General features: G+C 48.5%; 1 protein-coding gene across 1 annotated transcript in view; it reads right to left on the reverse strand.

Moving 5' to 3' along the window:
- Positions 1-19,074, reverse strand: part of pick1 (protein interacting with prkca 1) — a 37,939-nt gene that overhangs the window by 4,242 nt on the left and 14,623 nt on the right. The window contains exons 6-12 of the mRNA XM_059640868.1: positions 18,890-18,979; positions 18,598-18,651; positions 17,948-18,010; positions 9,787-9,920; positions 8,062-8,154; positions 2,009-2,059; positions 1,441-1,585 (exon numbers count right to left, since the gene is read on the reverse strand). Of these exons, the coding sequence (XP_059496851.1) occupies positions 1,441-1,585; positions 2,009-2,059; positions 8,062-8,154; positions 9,787-9,920; positions 17,948-18,010; positions 18,598-18,651; positions 18,890-18,979 (630 nt within the window). The remainder of the gene's footprint in view (positions 1-1,440; positions 1,586-2,008; positions 2,060-8,061; positions 8,155-9,786; positions 9,921-17,947; positions 18,011-18,597; positions 18,652-18,889; positions 18,980-19,074) is intronic.

A 19,074-nucleotide genomic window follows, 5' to 3' on the forward strand; every position in this document is an offset into this window, starting at 1 on the left:
TAATAAGGGACTTAGGGCCCAGACAGGTGCATTTACAACTTGGACAAATAAGTTGACTATCAACTGTAAATCCCTCCAACACACACCAGGCAGCAAGAGTGTGAGTCTCTGCCATCATGAATCATAGCTCCAGGCTGCAACATACCGAGAGAAGTACACTTTGCCTCAGCAACACATCCGGAGGCCAGATGGATCAGATTAGTGGAAATGCTCAGTGTTCCAGTGGAGAGGAATTCCAGGAGTTATCCCCCTGCTGTATCCATGATGGACGCTGTGATGGATTGGACCTGCCTTTGGGCAGAGAACTGAAATCATAGTTTCTGAAGAAGACAGTAGCTTCTCATCAGAACTGTCTCCAGGCAGAAGGCTTCACCTTGTTCATGGACAGTCTCTGCTCCAGTCCCCCATTTACTTCACTGAGGGGGGCTTCTTTCAATAGCTCCCTTTACTTTGACTGCTTTTTTGATTCTGTTTTTAATTGAAACTGATTAAGGTCACTGTTTCTTGACTGTTCTCTTGCACTTCCATTGTCCCAGTTAACACAGAAACTGTTCTGGATTCAAATCTAGGTACTGTATTGGCCTAATAAAGAGGATAGCACAGGAGGAGGCTATTCAGCCTTCGTGTCCATATGAGCAATCTACAAGAGCAAGGTATTCCCTCCCCTTTCTCATCTGCAACAGATCCAATTCCCTTTCTCAAGGCCTGCTTCAGTCAGCGAACGTATTGGAATCTATATCTCTGCTTCCTGTTATCTTAATCAAACCCTCCTCAACTTTCAATAGGTCGCTTCTGAAGATCCCCCTGGCGCTGCAGTTTGTCTAAATGAGTGATATTAAACTGAATCCAGAATTCTCTTTCACAGACGACAATGAAGGCTGGCTCATTGAATGGGAGCAAAGCTAGCTTAGATAGGTCACTGATAGGAGGAGTCAGGAGTTACGGTGGGGAGAGGAGAGACAGTAAAGTGCAAGGCTACTGCCAACTCAGTTATGATCTTATTGAACAGTGGAGCAGGTTTGAATGGACAGAAGGCCTAGTCCCCACTCTTGTTCTTAAGGCTTGCATTTATATAGTGCTGTTCATGATCTCAGGAGATCCCAAAGCACACTTGATATCTTTAGTAAAGGACATGAGGAGTGCCCCAGCCCCAACACACACTCATCAACTCCATTAACCCCTGACCCCACAACATCACCCCAACACATATCTATTAACTCTTGACCTGACCCTATTGCTTCCCAACCCATCCCGCACCCCCATTCCAGTCAGCCCTTGAACTCACCACCAGCATGAACCCAGAACACAGACTACTGTCACCTCCGGTTCCACCCTGCCAACCCCTGACCCCATTCCATCACCAGCCTGATCCTGACACCTCCAGACTCAGGAGGGTCTACCCTCCAGCAATTTGTACATGTCAGCTAAGTTAAAACTAACCATGTTTTTGGTCCAAAAGTTCGATTTTCTCCAGAACATCCTTCCTCATTTTGGCGAAACGTGCTCGGGCCTCCTGCCGACAGCGGAGGATCAAACGGTATTCATAGTTTCCAGTGCCAACTCGGTACAGAGGTTCCTGCAGAGCCTGAGCAGATAGACAGAGGAGAAGAGAGAGAAAAAGGTTAAACAACTAAAAAGAGAGTGCAATACACTACAACCATTCACTGGACACAGCAGTATAGCGTCACGTCAAAACATGGGGAGCTGAGGAACTCACAAGGGAGGATCCTGAACCCACTGCTTCAGTATCAGAGACTGCTCCACACGGATCAAATAAGGTCATTCCCCAAATGCCTGGAGAACGTACATACACCACCATGGTGTTGCCTCAGGACTGGAGTATCATGTGCACCCAGCTCAGGTAAACACACAGCCTCAGGCCCTGGACAATAACATTACCGTCCGTGTTGTACTGAGTCCTGATCAGTTGTGTACAATGGGCAGCCACTACAACAGATCCAGTCAGTCAGCACTAACTGGTCAGGAAGACTGTGCAGGCAAGACTCACTATGCAGCTGTATTCTTCATCATCCATCTCTTTCACCTTCAAGCAATATGACTGCAAGGAAAAAGACAGGCTGAGTCAGGGAAAAGCAGCAAATTCTTCCAAATACTTGCAACACCTCCCCATTCCTTCTGTTCACACAAACATTTCTCCCATTTATGTCTCCATCCCCTATCATTTAAATCTAATCCCCTCCCATGTAAACCTACATCCCACCGATGTAAATCCCCATTCCTCCTATTTACATCCAATCTTTGCCCATTTAAATCCAATTTCCGCATTTCCCATTTAAACCCACATTCCTTTCCCTTTAAATCCATATCCTTCCCCATTAAATCCAAATCACTCCCACATAAATCCACATTCCTATTTAATTCCGATTCCCTCCCATTTATATCTCCATTCCTCCCAATTATACCCTCATCTCTCCCATTTAGAGCTCCATCCCCTCCTAATTAAACCCCTGTCCCCTCTCTATAAATCCAAATCCCTCCCATTTAAACCTGCATCCTTCCCATTTAACTGAAGTCCCTGACTCCCAGGCTTAAAATTCAAATTCTCAAAATGATCAACACCCTATTCCAGACTTTCCAATGTACTTTACAGCGTTTATAAACATGGTCAGGAGAAGCAGTTGCAGGCAATATGCACACAGGACTGTGACAACGGACAGATATCTATTTCAGCGATCGTGGTTCAGAAATAATTGGCTGCTTCAAGAAATGGGGGAGAACTTCCCCGCTCCTCCTTAAGACCCTGGGCTTTTGTACATCTGCTTAAGAGGGCAGATGGGACGGATGATTAAGATTTAAACGTTCATTTAAAAGGTGGTGACTCTGACAGAGCAGCACTCCCTCCATACTGAACGTCTGACAGTGTGATACTCCCTCGGCACTGATTCTGATGGACCGATGGTTCTTCAGTACTGACCATCCAAAAGCATGATGCTCCCTCAACACTGATCCTTTGACAGCGCAGCACTATGTCCATATCTTTCCTATCACGCCCCTAAAATTCCTGTTTCAATAAGGTTGACATTCATTCTTATAAATTCCAATGAAGACAGGCTAAATTTAATTAACCTCTCCGTATCTTACCTCTTTACCTTCTGGTATCAGCCAAGAGACCCTCCTCTGGGCTGCCTCTAAGATTAGTAAGTCTTTCCTCAGATAAAGGGAATAAAGCTGCTCCCATTAGTACAGAGATACTAGGAACTGCAGATGCTGGAGAATCCGAGATAACAAAATGTAGAGCTGGATGAACACAGGAGGCCAAGCAGCATCAGAGGAGCAGGAAGGCTAATGTTTCGGGCCTAGGCCTTTTTACAGAAATGGAGGAGGGGAAGGGGTTTCTGAAATAAATAGGGAGGGTGGGGAGGCAGATAGAAGATGGATTGAGGAGAAGATAGGTGGAGAGGAGACAGACAGGTCAAAGAGGCGGGAATGGAGCCAGTAAAGGTGAGTGTAGGTGGGGAGATAGGGAGGGGATAGGTCAGTCCAGGGAGGATGGACAGGTCAAGGGGGCGGGTTGAGGTTAGTAGGTAGGAGATGGGGGTGAGGCTTGAGGTGGAGGAGAGGATAGGTGGGAGGAAGGACAGGTTAGGGAGGTGGGGACGAGTTGGGCTGGATTTGAGATGCGGTAGGGGGAGGGGAGAATTTGAAGCTTGTGAAATCCACATTGATACCATTGGGCTGCAGTGTTCCCAAGTGGAATATGAGTTGCTGTTCCTGCAACCTTCGTGTAGCATCACTGTGGCACTGCAGGAGGCCCAGGATGGACATGTCGTCTGTGGAATGGGAGGGGGAGGTGAAATGGTGCATGACTGGGAGATGCAGTTGTTTAGAGCGAACAGAGTGTAGGTGTTCTACAAAGCGGTCCCCAAGCCTCCGCTTGGTTTCCCCGACGTACAGGAGGACACAATGGGAATAGCGGATGCAATATACCACATTAGCAGATATGCAAGTGAACATCTGCTTGATGTGGAAAGTCTTCTGGGGGTCTGGGATGGGTGTTGGGGGGTGGGGGGGGGGACATTGCGGTCCTAGAAAAACGAGGACATCTGAGATGTACGGGAGTGGAATGCCTCATCCTGGGAGCAGATGCGGTGGAGGTAAAGGAATTGGGAATTGGGGATGGCATTTTTGCAGGAAGGTGGGTAGGAGGAGGTGTATTCTAGGTAGCTGTGGGAGTCAGTGGGCTTGAAATGGATATTGGTTTCTAGGTGATTGCCAGAGATGGAGACAAACAGGTCCAGGAAGGAGAGACAGGTATTGGAAGTGGTCCAGGTAAACTTGAGGTTGGGGTGCAAGGTGTTGGTGAAGTGGGTGAACTGTTCAAGCTCCTCATGGGAGCACAAGGCAGCGCCGATACAGTAATCAATGAGGAAGAGGTGGAGTTTAGGGCCAGTGTAGGTATGGAAGAGGAATTGTTCCATGTAACCTACAAAGAGGCAGGCATAGCTTAGGCCCATGCGAGTACCACCCCCTCTGTCTGTAGGAAGTGGGAGGAATTGAAAGAGAAGTTGTTGAGGATGAGGATGAGTTTGGCTAAGCGGATGAGGGTGTCAGTGGAGGGGGACTGGTCAGGTCAACAGGACAGGAAGAAGCGGAGGGCCTTCAGGCCATCTGTATGGAGAATGCAGGTGTATAGGGTCCTCAAGCCCGTGGTAAAGATGAGGTGTTGGGGACCAGGGAATTGGAAGTTCTGGAGGAGGTGAAGGGCGTGGGTGGTGTCACACACGTGAGTAGGGAGTTCCTGTACCAAGTTGGAGAAAATGAAGTTCCGATAGGTGGGGATAAGTTCAGTGGGGCAGGAGCAGGCGGAGACAATGGGTCAACTTTTGCAGGCCACCTACGCTTGTTCTGCACTAAACAACTGCAACTCCCAGTTGTGAACCATTTCAACTCCCCCTCCCATTCCACAGACGACACGTCCATCCTGGGCCTCCTGCAGTGGCACAACGAAACTACCCGAAGGTTGCAGGAACAGCAACTCATTTTCCGATTGAGAACCCTGCAGCCCAATGGTATCAATGTGGATTTTACAAGCTTCAAAATCTCCCCTCCTCCCATCATAAACCAGCCCAGCTCATCCCCCTCCTCCCTAGCCTGTCCTTCCTCTCACCTATCCCCTCCTCCCACTTCAAGTCCCACCCCCATCTCCTACCTACTAACCTCATCCCGCCCCCTTGACCTGTCCATCCTCCCTGGGCGGACCTACCTCCTCCCTACCTCCCCACCTACACTCACCTTTACTGGCTCCATCCCCACCTCTTTGACCTGTCTGTCTCCTCTCCACCTATCTTCTCCTCTATCCATCTTCTATCCGCCTCCCCCTCTCCCCTATTTATTTCACAACCCCCTTCTCCGCCCCATTTCTGAAGAAGGGTCTAGGCCCAAAACGTCAGTTTTCCTGCTCCTCACAATATTACAGCTGTGGTCTGACTAGTATCTTGGATAGTTTTCCAAGACTTCCCTGGGGCGGCACGGTGGCTCAGTGATTAACACAACAGCCTCACAGCACCAGAGACCCGGGTTTAATTCCAGCCTCTGGCAACTGTCTTTGTGAAATTTGCACATTCTCCCAGTGTTTGTGTTGGTTTCCTCCAGGTGCTCCGGTTTCCTACCACAGTCCAAACATGTACAGGCTCGGTGGACTGGCCATGCTTAACCGCCCCTACTGTTCAGGCACGTGTAGATTAGGGGGATGGGTCAGGGTGGGATGCTGCGAGGATCTGTGTGGACTTGTTGGGCCAAAGGGCCTGTTTCCACACTGTAAGGATTCTATGATCTATGATTTCTTTACTCTATTCCCTTTGAAATAAAGAACAACACTCCATTTGCCTTTTCTATTATCTGCTGAACTTGGGTGCTAGCTTATTGTGATTCAGGCAAGACAACTCCCAAATCCCTCTGTTCTGTAGCTTTCTGCAGTCCTTCTCCAGTTAAATAATTCTTTCTGCCAAAATGTTTAATATCACTTTGCCCCACATTATATTCCATCTGCCAAGTTTTTGGCCACTCACAAAACTTTCCATATCCCTCTTTGAAATCCCTTGCCCTTCCATCCATTTTTGAGTCATCCATAAATTTGGTTCCAGTGCATTCACTTTCTTCATCCAAGTCTTTTATATTGTAAATAATCGCTTTGAACTTCTCCACAGGTTGTCATTGTGAAAATACACTCCTTATCCCAACCCTCAGTCATCTATTAATTGGCTAATCCTCTATCCATGCTAATATACTCTCTCCCCCACCATGGGCACATAATAAATTGCCTTATGTGAAGGTACCCTATCAAATGCATTTTAGAAATACAAACATATTCCATCTGAATGGCTGTAAATTGGGAGAAGGGAATGTGCAGCAGGACCTGCGAGTCCTTGTGCACTCATGGCTGAAGGTAAGCATATGGTGCAGCAGGCAGTAAAGAAAGCAAATGGAGGGTTGGCCTTCATTGCAAGAGGTTTTGAGGACAGGAGCAAGGATGTGTTGTTGCAGTTATACAGAGCCTTGGTGAGGCCACACCGAGAGTATTGCGTGCAGTTTGGGTCTCCTTTTCTGAGGAAGGATGTTCTTGCTCTTGAGGCAGTGCAGCGAAGGTTTACCAGGGTGATTCCAGGGATAGCAGGTCTGACATATCAGCAGAGATTGACTAGGTTGGGGTTGTTTTTGCTAGGGTTCAGACGAATGATTGGGGGGGGGGGGGTCTAATAGAAATTTACGAAATGCTAACAGGACCGGACAGGGTAGATACAGGATGTTCCTGATGGTGGGTGTGTCCAGAACCAGGGGTCACAGTTTGAGGATTCGGGTTAGAAGATTTAGGATAGAGATGAGGAGACATTTCTTCAGCCAAAGAGTGGTGAGCCTATGGAATTCATTACAAGATGTAGTTAATGTCAAAACACTGAATGTGTTCAAGCAGTGATGAGATATAGCACTTGGGGCGAATGGGTTCAAAGGTTAAGGGGAGAAAGCAGGATTGGGCTCCTGAATTGGACTATGAGCTTGATGATCTTGACGAATGACAGGGCATGCTTGAGGGGCCAAATGGCCTCCTCTGCTTCTAGCTTTCATGTTTGTATGTATCTACAGCTTCCCCTTTCTCTATCCTGTTTCCTATCACCTGAAAGAATTGTAATAAATTGAGAGACATGATTTCTCCTTCACAAAGGAATGTTAGCTCGATTTGATTATGCATTTCTAAATACTCTATTATTTCATACCCTTACAATATATTGAAACTTTTTCCCAAAAACAGACATTAAGCAAACTGGTCTATAGTTAGCTGGGATAGTAGGAACTGCCAATGCTGGAGAATCTGAGATAACACGGTGTGAAGCTGGATGAACACAGCAGGCCAAGCAGCATCACAGGAGCAGGAAAGCTCGCGTTTTGGGTCTGGACCCTTCTTCAGAAATTTCTGTGTTCATCCAGCTCTACACCTCGTTATTTATAGTTAGCTGTGTTTTGTCTCCTTCCCTTCTTGAATTTGGATGTCGCATTGGCAATTTTCCAATCCTTTGGAACTTTTCCAGAATGTGAGAGCTTTTTGAACATTACTACAATTATGTCTGTAGCTATTTCTTTTAATATCCTAGGATGCAACCTATCGGATCCATCTATCTCTAATCCTATTAGTCTTCCTGGTACTTTGTTGTGAATAATAGTTATGATATTTATTTCTTTACCCCTTCAGTTGTTTGATTCATTCTTTATTATTTTAGGAATACTATTAATGTCCTGTACTGTGAAGACTGAAGCAAAGTATCTATTCAACTCTGCTGCCATTTCCTGGATCCCCGTCATGGTTTTCTAAGGGCCAACACAAATATATTTCAAAGCTGAAGTCAGGAAACATCAGCAGAGCAGGAACAGCAGACTGCAAAAGAGCTGGCCACTGTTTATAGAAATAGTGTCAACTTCTTGTCTATACCGTAGGTGAGACTTGGCTGATTTGGAGTCAGCGTCAAGATGTAGATCAACCAGGCAGGATTGGGTAACCTGAGGTCGGAATAATAGTGACGACTGAAAAAAACAGATTGGATTACGTACCAAATATTCAAACTTAACATCGAGGTATTTTTTGATGGTGAGTTTGGTGTCAGGAATGGCTTTGTTGAGGTAAGTGTTCAGGTCACTCAGCATCTGCAAATACAGAAAGCAGTGATGAATCAGTGGGAGAAAAAATTGATGACAAGTGAACATTATTGCTAAGGGATAAATAATCACAGGCTCATGGTCAACAATGCACTGGGTGTTACAGGGAACACAGAGGAATAGCATCAAATAAAATCTCCAGCAACTCAGCAAATCTGCCAGGACTGTACTGGGAGAAGTCCACCACTGTGGTGACACCGGGCGGGGGGGTGGGAGCCCGCCTCCACGGAGACACCGGGCGGGGGGGTGGGAGCCCGCCTCCACGGAGACACCGGGCGGGGGGGTGGGAGCCCGCCTCCACGGAGACACCGGGCGGGGGGGTGGGAGCCCGCCTCCACGGAGACACCGGGCGGGGGGGGTGGGAGCCCGCCTCCACGGAGACACCGGGCGGGGGGGTGGGAGCCCGCCTCCACGGAGACACCGGGCGGGGGGGTGGGAGCCCGCCTCCACGGAGACACCGGGCGGGGGGGTGGGAGCCCGCCTCCACGGAGACACCGGGCGGGGGGGTGGGAGCCCGCCTCCACGGAGACACCGGGCGGGGGGGTGGGAGCCCGCCTCCACGGAGACACCGGGCGGGGGGGTGGGAGCCCGCCTCCACGGAGACACCGGGCGGGGGGGTGGGAGCCCGCCTCCACGGAGACACCGGGCGGGGGGGTGGGAGCCCGCCTCCACGGAGACACCGGGCGGGGGGGTGGGAGCCCGCCTCCACGGAGACACCGGGCGGGGGGGTGGGAGCCCGCCTCCACGGAGACACCGGGCGGGGGGGTGGGAGCCCGCCTCCACGGAGACACCGGGCGGGGGGGTGGGAGCCCGCCTCCACGGAGACACCGGGCGGGGGGGTGGGAGCCCGCCTCCACGGAGACACCGGGCGGGGGGGTGGGAGCCCGCCTCCACGGAGACACCGGGCGGGGGGGTGGGAGCCCGCCTCCACGGAGACACCGGGCGGGGGGGTGGGAGCCCGCCTCCACGGAGACACCGGGCGGGGGGGTGGGAGCCCGCCTCCACGGAGACACCGGGCGGGGGGGTGGGAGCCCGCCTCCACGGAGACACCGGGCGGGGGGGGTGGGAGCCCGCCTCCACGGAGACACCGGGCGGGGGGGTGGGAGCCCGCCTCCACGGAGACACCGGGCGGGGGGGTGGGAGCCCGCCTCCACGGAGACACCGGGCGGGGGGGTGGGAGCCCGCCTCCACGGAGACACCGGGCGGGGGGGTGGGAGCCCGCCTCCACGGAGACACCGGGCGGGGGGGGTGGGAGCCCGCCTCCACGGAGACACCGGGCGGGGGGGGTGGGAGCCCGCCTCCACGGAGACACTGGGCGGGGGGGGGGAGCCCGTCTACCTGGTGACACCGTGCGGGAGGGGAGCCCGTCTCCCTGGCGACACCGGGTGGGGAGCCTGTCTCCCTGGTGATCCTCGGAGAACAGCGATGACTCTGTGGTGATACTCAGAGGAAGAGCCTGTCTGCATGGCGACACAGTGGGAAGTGCAGCCTGATGCTGTGTAACAGGGAACCTGTCTCCATGTTGATGCTGTGGGAAAGGATGCCTGTCTCCATGGTGATGAAGTAGACGGTGGGGCCTGCCTCTGTGGTGACACTGTCGTAGGAAGATCATAAACTTACTGGTTTCACTGTTTTCAGAAGTCGAATACCAAACTTCTCAATGCTGCGATGAGCTTCTGCAAATTTGACGAAAGCCTCGCTAGCAGCAGGTTGTGGCTCCCTGACCCCAATAACAGAAAACACATCCCCGAACCCTGAAACAAATCAAAACCCTGTTCTTAATCGCACAGCAGGCACCAGCACTAGTGTGTTAATGTCACAACAGCTCATGCCTACTGAGCACTGAGTAAAATGCTGCAAAGCCCAACCCTGCAAGATCACTGTGCTCATCACAGAACCAGGAATGATACAAACTGGGGCGTTCATTCAGCTCATTGTGGCTGTGCTAGCCCTTTGAAAGGCTCTCACACTGGTGCCTCAAAAAAGCTCCCCAGTCTTTGTCGTATCTATTTCCACCAACCTGCAAACAGCTCATTCCAGACTGCAACAACTCCCAAAATTGCCTTCACTTGCTCTGGTTCTCTGGACAATAATTTGAATTCCGAGAGCCCTCTGACTTGCCTCCCAGTGAGAAATTTATCTTAAATTACTCTGTCAAAACCTTTCATGATATTCAGCTTGTTTAAACCTCCCACCATCCCCCAAACCCCATCTCTCTCTAGTGTAAAAATACATGCCACTCAAGCTAGCACTTTAAAGCTTTAGTTTCCATTTCCGGAAACCCTTATACCACTGACTGGTACACAGGGAGCTTGTTGAACCAGTAAAAGTTAGGTTGGATGGTGTGAAGGGCAGAATATTTCCTAAATGCTAAGAAATTGTCAAGCGATGATGTGGGCATTGTTGCTTAAGGAAGTCACTGAAAGCTAACATGCAAGTGCAACAATTAGGAAGGGGAATGGTCAGCTAGCCTTTATCGTAAGAGGATTTGAACACAGGAGGAATGGTGTCATGCTTCAGTGCTTCTGGGCTTTGTGACACTGCCCCGGAATGTTATGTGCAGTTCTGGAAAGACATACTCTCCATTAGAGGGAATGGAGTGGAGGTTCACCAGATCAATCACTGGAATGGCAGTTCTGTCCTATCAGAAAAGATTGAGAAGTCCATTCTCCAGGTTTTAGAAGAATACGAGATGATCTCATTGCAACTTAGAAAATCCTTAAAGGACGAGAATGGGTGGAAGCAGAAAGGATGTTCTCCCCGGCTGGAGGAGGTCTAGAACACGGGACAGAGCTTCAGAATTAGGATCAGGCTTTTTGAGGCTGAGAAAAGGAAGAACTTCACTCAGAAGGTGGGCAATCTTTGGAATTGTCTACCCCAGAGGCTATGGAAACTCAGTCAGTGAGTATGTTCAAGATAGAGATTGTTAGAATTTTAGACAGTAATGATATTAAGGGCTCAAGAAAATGGCATGGAGGAGATGATCTAGAATGGTGCAACGTGTTTGGGGGGCTAAGAGGACTGTAGGAGCAAAACAAGGCCAATGTAACCTACAGCTCATTTTTCCATTGTTGGAAGGTTGTCACTGGACCACTCCTTTGTATGTACATTGATTCTAGAGTCATGAGTCACACAGCAGAAACAGACCCTTCAATTGAACTCATCCATGCCAACCTTAAACTGATCAAGTCCCCATATGACTGTGTTTGATCCATATCCTCTAAATGTTTCTTGTTCATGTACATTTCCAAATGTCTTTTAAATGTCATAACTGTACTCGCCCCTGTCACCTCACCAGTGGCTACTGATAATATAAATACCCCCAGCTTCCCACAATGTTCTCAGAAACACCTGATCAGGTCCCAGGGATTTATCTACCTTTACGCATTTTACGATCTCCAGCACCTTCTCTTCTGTAATGTGGCACGTTCTCAAAACATCACTATTTAGTTCCCAAATTTCCCTAACTTCCATGTCTTTCTCCACAGTAAATATTGAGGAAAAATATTCATTTAGTATCTCACCCGCATTGTCTACATTGACCTTAGCAAGCCCTTCGACAGTTGTTGGAGGAGATTCAGAGATATAGGATGTAAATGCATTTGGAACAGCAAGGAGTGATTCAGAACAGTCAGCATGGCTTCACGAGTGCAAAATTGTGCCTTACCCGAGGGGCAACATTTTCATACAGGGGGTGGGGCAATGATTCTAAGGAATAAACAGTGTGTTCCCAGCTGATGGCAGTTTCTGGATGATTCTGATCCCAAATGGAAGCCTGGCTTGAAAGGCCACAAGTTTTATTTCTTGTCAAGGGCTGCTACAACACAGTATCTACTCCAAACAGCTACAAGCAGCATCTATTAGCAGCTATTCATTCCCCCAGACTGAACTTTAGCCTTAATTAAAACCAAAAGAACTGCAGACGCTGTAAATCAGGAACAAAAACAAAGTTGCTGGAAAGACTCAGCAGGTCTGGTAGCATCTGTGAAGGACAAAACAGAGTTAACGTTTTGGGTCCAGTGACCTTTCCGCAGAGTGTGTAATGGCAGGCTCCACATAGCCTGCCCTTACACTCCGCCTGCTGTTAGTCACTAACAGTCCCCATTAACAGCTATTCACCCTCCCAGCCTGATTGTTAGCAACTCATTTATCTGTCCAACTGTCTTTGTCTCTCTTTGGGCTCTGTCGTATTGTTTACCCCCTACCCCCTCCCCAATTGCTGCATACAAACTGATGTCTTCCCAGCCACCTCTGAGGAAGGGTCACTGGACCCGAAATGTTAACTCTGTTTTCTCCTTCAGAGATGTTGCCAGACCTGCTGAGCTTTTCCAGCAACTTTTTTTTGTCCTTTAGCCTTTTCTTTGTCCAACTGTTTTTTTCTCTCTTTGGGCTCCATTGACACTTATCATTTACTCATCACCCCCACCTCACCATCTGTATAAATATTAACCCTTTCCTAGCCAGCATCAGTTCTGAAGGCGGCTCACTGGACCCGAAACGTAAACTCCGATTCCTCTCCACGGATGCTGCCAGATGTGTTGGGGATGTTCAGCAATTTCTGTTTTTGTTCCTGATTTCCAGTATTCATAGTTCTTTCAGGTTTGTTTTTAGTATTTAACTCACTGCCACATCTTTTCAGATATGCTCCCCTTGAAGAAGTTCTGTACCTCTCTCGGACAGGATTTCTGTTTCAATCTTTTTTCTTATTCACTGTCACTGTTACTTCTGGTGTTTGATAACGCATTTGCTGAAACTTATTTCCACAGCCACATCACATTCCTCATGACCGTCTCTGGCTCAAATTCATCTCACCTGGATTCCAACTCAAGCTTCATTCTTTGCATTTTGAATCCATCCAAGATCATAGGTATCTCCGCAATGTTCAACTTTCCTCAGACAGCTGCTCTCACCACATCCTGCAATCCACACTCAGTGCCATGTGTCGCCATATGCACACTCTCAACCTCAGCACCACTTCATGTTGGCTCGGAGTGCCCTGCCCCTAGTTCCACTTCATTCTCCAGCTCACTCAATGTTCTAACAAAAAATATTTTCCTTTCAGGCATTAAGGAGCACAAGATGCACAAACTCAGAGATACCCATGGCTTTCAGGAATCCCCCTTCCCTCTGACTCCATCCCTTCTCCTAACCTCACCTCCCATCACGTTTTACTATGCCTTCTTACCATCTGCTCTCTGATGCTGAACGTTCTATACAGTGCACAGGTTTCAGTTTTATTCTTCTGCATCCCCACAATAATAAATTTCATGACGTTAAACTCTTCTGTCACCTTCGCCTTTGTGCCCATTTCTTTGGACAGGAGTCCTCTCCCCATTGCACAGACCCCTTCACCCACCTCCAACACTCTCCCTCCACATGGACCCCTCCCTCTGGCCTTTTACCTGCACTCGACCTGTTCCTCAAGAACTGTTGAGATGACACTGTTCGCCTCAATTTCTCGTCCCCCAACCCCTAAACTGTAGCACCTCATACCCCACACCCAACCTCCCACCGCTTACTTACACGAACCTATCTCCTCCTGAACTGACAGCACTCTGTGTTCTCAGATTCAATCCTGACTTTGTCATCGACCCTGCCATAGAGGGTGGTATCTGTTGTTATCTGGTGGACTGACCCCTACGTTGCAGAGGCTGAGCACCAGCTCTCAGATACCTATCATACCTCCCCCGGATCACGATTCCACCACAGAACGTCAGGCTATTGTGTCCACCACGGTCATTAATCTAATTTCATCTGGTGATCTCCACCCCACTGCCTCCCAGCTCAAAATCTCCCAACCTCACACAGTTTGTTTCTAGCGGCTTCCCAAAACTCAAAAACAGGACTGTTCAGGCAGACCCACTGCTTCTGCGTGGTCCAACCCCATAGAACTCATCTCTTCCTACCTTGACTTGATTTTTTTTCTCCCCTTTTCCAGTTCCTTCCCACTTATATCCATGATTCCTCGGCCACTTTACATCAGTTTCAGAATTTCAAGGTCATGGGTTCCAGCTGCCTCCTCTTCACCATGGACATGCAATCCCTTTACATGTCCAGCCCCATCAGGGAGTCTCGGGGCTCTCCACTTCTCCCTGGAATAAAAGCCTGAACTGCCCCATTCATCACCACCCTTCTGTGAATGGCCAGGCTTGTCCTCACTCTGAACAACATCTCATTTAACTTGTCTCATTTTCTCCACGTGGGTATCCACATAGATGCCAGTTATGCCTTGGGTCGGGGTCCTTCTTCAGAAATGGGGAGGGGGAAGGCAGCTGGGAAGTAAATATAGGGAGGAAGATTGGGGATGGGAAAGGTATGTGGGATGTGATAGGTCAGTGCAGGTAGACAGTGGTGGGAAATTAGTCAGTGGGATGGATCAGCTGGATAAGTGGGGGAGAAGACAGACAGGCTAAATCAGGTCAATGAGGTGGGGATGAGCGGGAGGGTTGGACATGGGATGAGGCTGGAAGTGGGGAGATTTTAAAATTGATAATTTCCATGTTTAGGCCATGGGGCTGTAGGGTCCTGAGGCAGAACATGAAGTACTGCTTCTCCAGTTTGCGAGTGGTGTCACTGTGACATTAGAGAAGGTCCAGGATGGACATGTCGCCCAGGGAGTGGAAGGGGAGTTAAAATGGTTGGCAACCGGAAGGTGTTGTTGTTTGTCTCAAACAGAGCACAGATGCTCTACAATACTGTCTCCAAGTCCACACTTAGTCTCAATGATGTACAGGAGGCCACATTGGGAGCAGCAGATACAGTAGACCACATTGACAGATGTGCAAGTGAACCTCTGTCTGAGATGGAAGGCTTGTTTTGTGCCTTGGATGGAGGTGAGGGGTGAGGTGCAGGGCAGATGTAGCACTTCCTGCAGTTGCAGGGAAAAGTGCCAGAGGTGGTGGTGCTAGTGGGGATTGTGGAGAAGATGAGGGAGTCGCGGAGAGAGTGGATCCTATGAAAGGCAGATAAGGGTGAGGAGGGAAATACCTTGTTGGTTGTGGGGTCAGATTGTAGGTGACGGAAGTGGCGGAGAATGATACGCTGAAAGCGGAAGTTGGTGGGGTGACATGTGAGGACCGGGGGATTCTGTCCTTATTTTTGTTGGGGGAGGGGAGGGGATGTAAGGGCAGAAGTGCAGAAAATGCAACAGGTGTGGTTGAGGGCATTTTCAATCGCTGGAGGGGTGATGTTACGGTCCTTGAAATAGGAGGACATCTGGGACGTGCAGGAGTGGAACGCCCCATCATGGGAGCAGACATGGCACAATTGGAAAAGTTTATCAATTCTGCTTCCTATTTCCACCTTGTTCTCACTTTTACCTGGTCCATCTCTGACTCCTCCCTTCCATTCCTCAATGTCTCTATTTCCATTTCAGGGGATAGCTGGCCACCAACGTACACTACAAACCTACCAGCTCCCAGTTACCTTAAGTATTACTACTGGGTTCATTAAACTCACATCTTCCGACAGCATGGTAGGAGATCTTCCTCTCTGATACCTTCCACTTCTGGAGTTTTCTTCTAAGCAATTCAGGCTTGACTGTTTTGGAGCCTGCTAAACTAATAGCATTTCTGCTGTCAAAGACCTATTGTCGCTGAATGAATGTTTGTCTGACCCCGCTCCTCTCTCTCTGGGCTGTAAAACTCTAAACCTGCAACATCTTAGTAATGATCTCCTGAAGGTGGTAGTAGTTATTGCTTGCTAGTCACTTAGCTAAAATCTCGGTGTCCATGTACACAGATCCTTGAAAGTTGCCACCCAGGTTGACAGGGCTGTTAAGAAAGCATACAGTGTTTTAGCTTTTATTAATAGAGGGATCGAGTTCCGGAACCAAGAGGTTATGGTGAAGCTGTACAAAACTCTGGTGCGGCCGCACTTGTAGTATTGTGTACAGTTCTGGTCACCGCATTATAAGAAGGATGTGGAAGCTTTGGAAAGGGTGCAGAGGAGATTTACTAGGATGTTGCCTGGGTATGGAGGGAAGGTCTTACAAGGAAAGGCTGGGGGACTTGAGGCTGTTTTCATTAGAGAGAAGAAGGTTGAGAAATGACTTAATTGAAACATATAAAATAATCAGAGGGTTCAATAGGGTGGACACGGAGATCCTTTTTCCCAGGATGGTGACGGCGAGCACGAGGGGGCATAGCTTTAAATTGAGGGGTGAAAGATACAGGACAGATGTCAGAGGTAGTTTCTTTACTCAGAGTAGTAAGGGAATGGAACGCTTTGCCTGCAACGGTAGTAGATTCGCCAACTTTAGGTACATTTAAATCGTCATTGGTCAAGCATATGGATGTACATGGAATAGTGTAAGTTAGATGGGCTTGAGATCGGTATGACAGGTCGGCACAACATTGAGGGCCGAAGGGCCTGTACTGTGCTGTAATGTTCTATGTTCTATGTTCTTGGAAATGCTGCCTTTAGCTCACTATTCAAGATGACTTTCTGACCCTTTATATAATTGAACAAGTCAGAGCTTCAGAAAACAGAAAACTAAACCCATATTTTTAAACCTTCATAGAACGTAGAACAATACAGCGCAGAACAGGCCCTTTGGCCCTCGATGTTGCGCCGACCTGTGAACTAATCTAAGCTCCTCCCCCTACACTATCCCATCATCATCCATATGCTTATTCCAAGGCCTGTTTAAATGCCCCTAATGTGGCTGAGTTAACTACATTGGCAGGCAGGGCATTCCATGCCCTTACCACTCTCCGAGTAAAGAACCTGCCTCTGACATCTGTCTTCCATCTATCCCCCCTCAGTTTGTAGCTACGCCCCCTTGCACAAGCTGAAGGCATCATCCTTGGAAAAAGACTCTCACTGTCCACCCTATCTAATCCTCTGATCATCTTATATGTCTCTATTAAATCCCCTCTTAGCCTCCTCTCCAATGAGAACAGACCCAAGTCCCTCAGCCTTTCTTCATAGGGCCTGCGCTCCAGACCAGGCAACATCCTGGTAAATCTCCTCTGCAACTTTGTTTCCACATCCTTCCTGTAATGGGGCGATCAGAACTGCATGCAATATTCCAAATGAGGCCGCACTAGCGTTTTGTACAATTGCATCATGACATCTCAGCTCCGGAACTCAATCCCTCTACCAATAAAACCTAACACACCGTAAGCCTTCTTAACGCACTATCAGCCTGGGTGGCAACTTTCAGGGATCTACGTACATGGACACCAAGATCCCTCTGCACATCCACACTATCAAGAATCTTTCCATTGACCTGGTATTCTGCCTTCCTATTATTCTTCCCAAAGTGAATCACCTCACATTTATCCATATTAAACTCCATTTGCCACCTTTCGGCCCAACTCTGCAGTTTATCCATGTCTCCCTGCAACCTGCAACATTCTTTAACACTGTCCACCACTCCACCGAATTTAGTGTCAGCTGCAAACTTACTAACCCGTCCACCAATGCCCGCGTCCAAGTCATTTATAAAAATGACGAACAGCAGTGGTGCCAAAACAGATCCTTGAGGCACACGACTAGTAACCGGGTTCCAGGCTGAAATTTTCCATCAACGACCACTCGTTGCCTTCTTACTGAAAGCCAGTTTCTAATCCAAACTGCGAAATCTCCCTCAATCCCGTGCCTCTGTGTTTTCTCCAATATCCTACCATGTGGAATCTTATCAAAGGCTTTAGAACCCAGGTTTCTGAATAGTACTAACACCTCCTGAGCCCCAATCCCAAATGACAGTAATTGCCCTGAGCTGTCCTAACCACATTGCTCCCAATCTCCTGTGAATACAGTGAAATAAAGGATTTACCTCGGTGTGTCTGTGACAGCTCAAAGAATGCTCTTAGTAACCTCTTTGTGTGTTCCATCAATCCTGCCAGACAATGGAATGAGAGAAAATTTTAATATTTAACATTTCATACTAATATCTGAAAATGCATTTTGCTCCCTCAACTCCCCTGGTTTTTCCCCTTGGCACTATAGCCCTCCAGATCTGGGCATTAGTTCAGGGGCATGGGATGGTCTGGGGAAGGTTGAGCAGAGAACTTGTTACAGCTGAGATTGACGCTGGTGCTAGTCACTGCCACAACATTCCTGGCACCCACAGGCCCTACCAGCATCTCTGAGTAACAGGGCCACAATGTCCTGTGTGAGACTTGGCCTGTAGGTATTGGACTATCAACACCTCATATATTTGGTTAGCTCAATGATGAACTGACAGAAAAAGTTAAGGATCAGAGGAAACTTCTGCTCTTGTCCACCTAGAACCACTAGGTTTTGGTCAATAGGGAGAACTCACCACGACATTCTCCCTCCCAAAAAACCCTGCAACATATTGCAACTACTCCCTGCCGCACAGACAGGCCACTGCACAGAGTGAAAGTAAGAGGGGCAGTAACTGCGATTCTGTACCCTCACTCCCTCTACACAATAGTTCATGCTTGGTCCCTGATCTCTCACCTTTGTACAGTTCTGCTGTCCTCTCCAGTTCCTCCAATTTCTTCACGAGACCATCTGTAAGAGACCATTTCATAAGCTTGATTCATCAAGCCTCACTCACCATTAAACTGGAATAACCCAGTCTCACTTTCCACTAAACCAGAATAACCCTAGTCGCACCTTCCCACTAAATTTGAATAATCCCAGTCTCACTCCCCACTAAACCAGAATATTCCCAGTCTCACTCCCCACTAAACCGGAATAATCCCAGTCTCACTCCCCACTAAACCGGAATAATCCCAGTCTCACTCACCATTACACAGAATGGCTCGGCTCAGACCCAGGGCATCAGCTGTGCCAGAGCTCATGTTCTCTACTAGCCGGTGTTTCACTTTCTTCAGAACTGAAAAAAAAGTGACACAATCTGTCATGTGAAATGTTCTCTCTTTTTCTGGAATGTGATTGAAGTGAATCAGAACTGCCCAACTCTATCACTGT

This window comes from Stegostoma tigrinum, chromosome 38, assembly GCF_030684315.1.
Source record: "Stegostoma tigrinum isolate sSteTig4 chromosome 38, sSteTig4.hap1, whole genome shotgun sequence".
In the NCBI taxonomy this organism is placed as follows: Eukaryota; Metazoa; Chordata; class Chondrichthyes; order Orectolobiformes; family Stegostomatidae; genus Stegostoma; species Stegostoma tigrinum.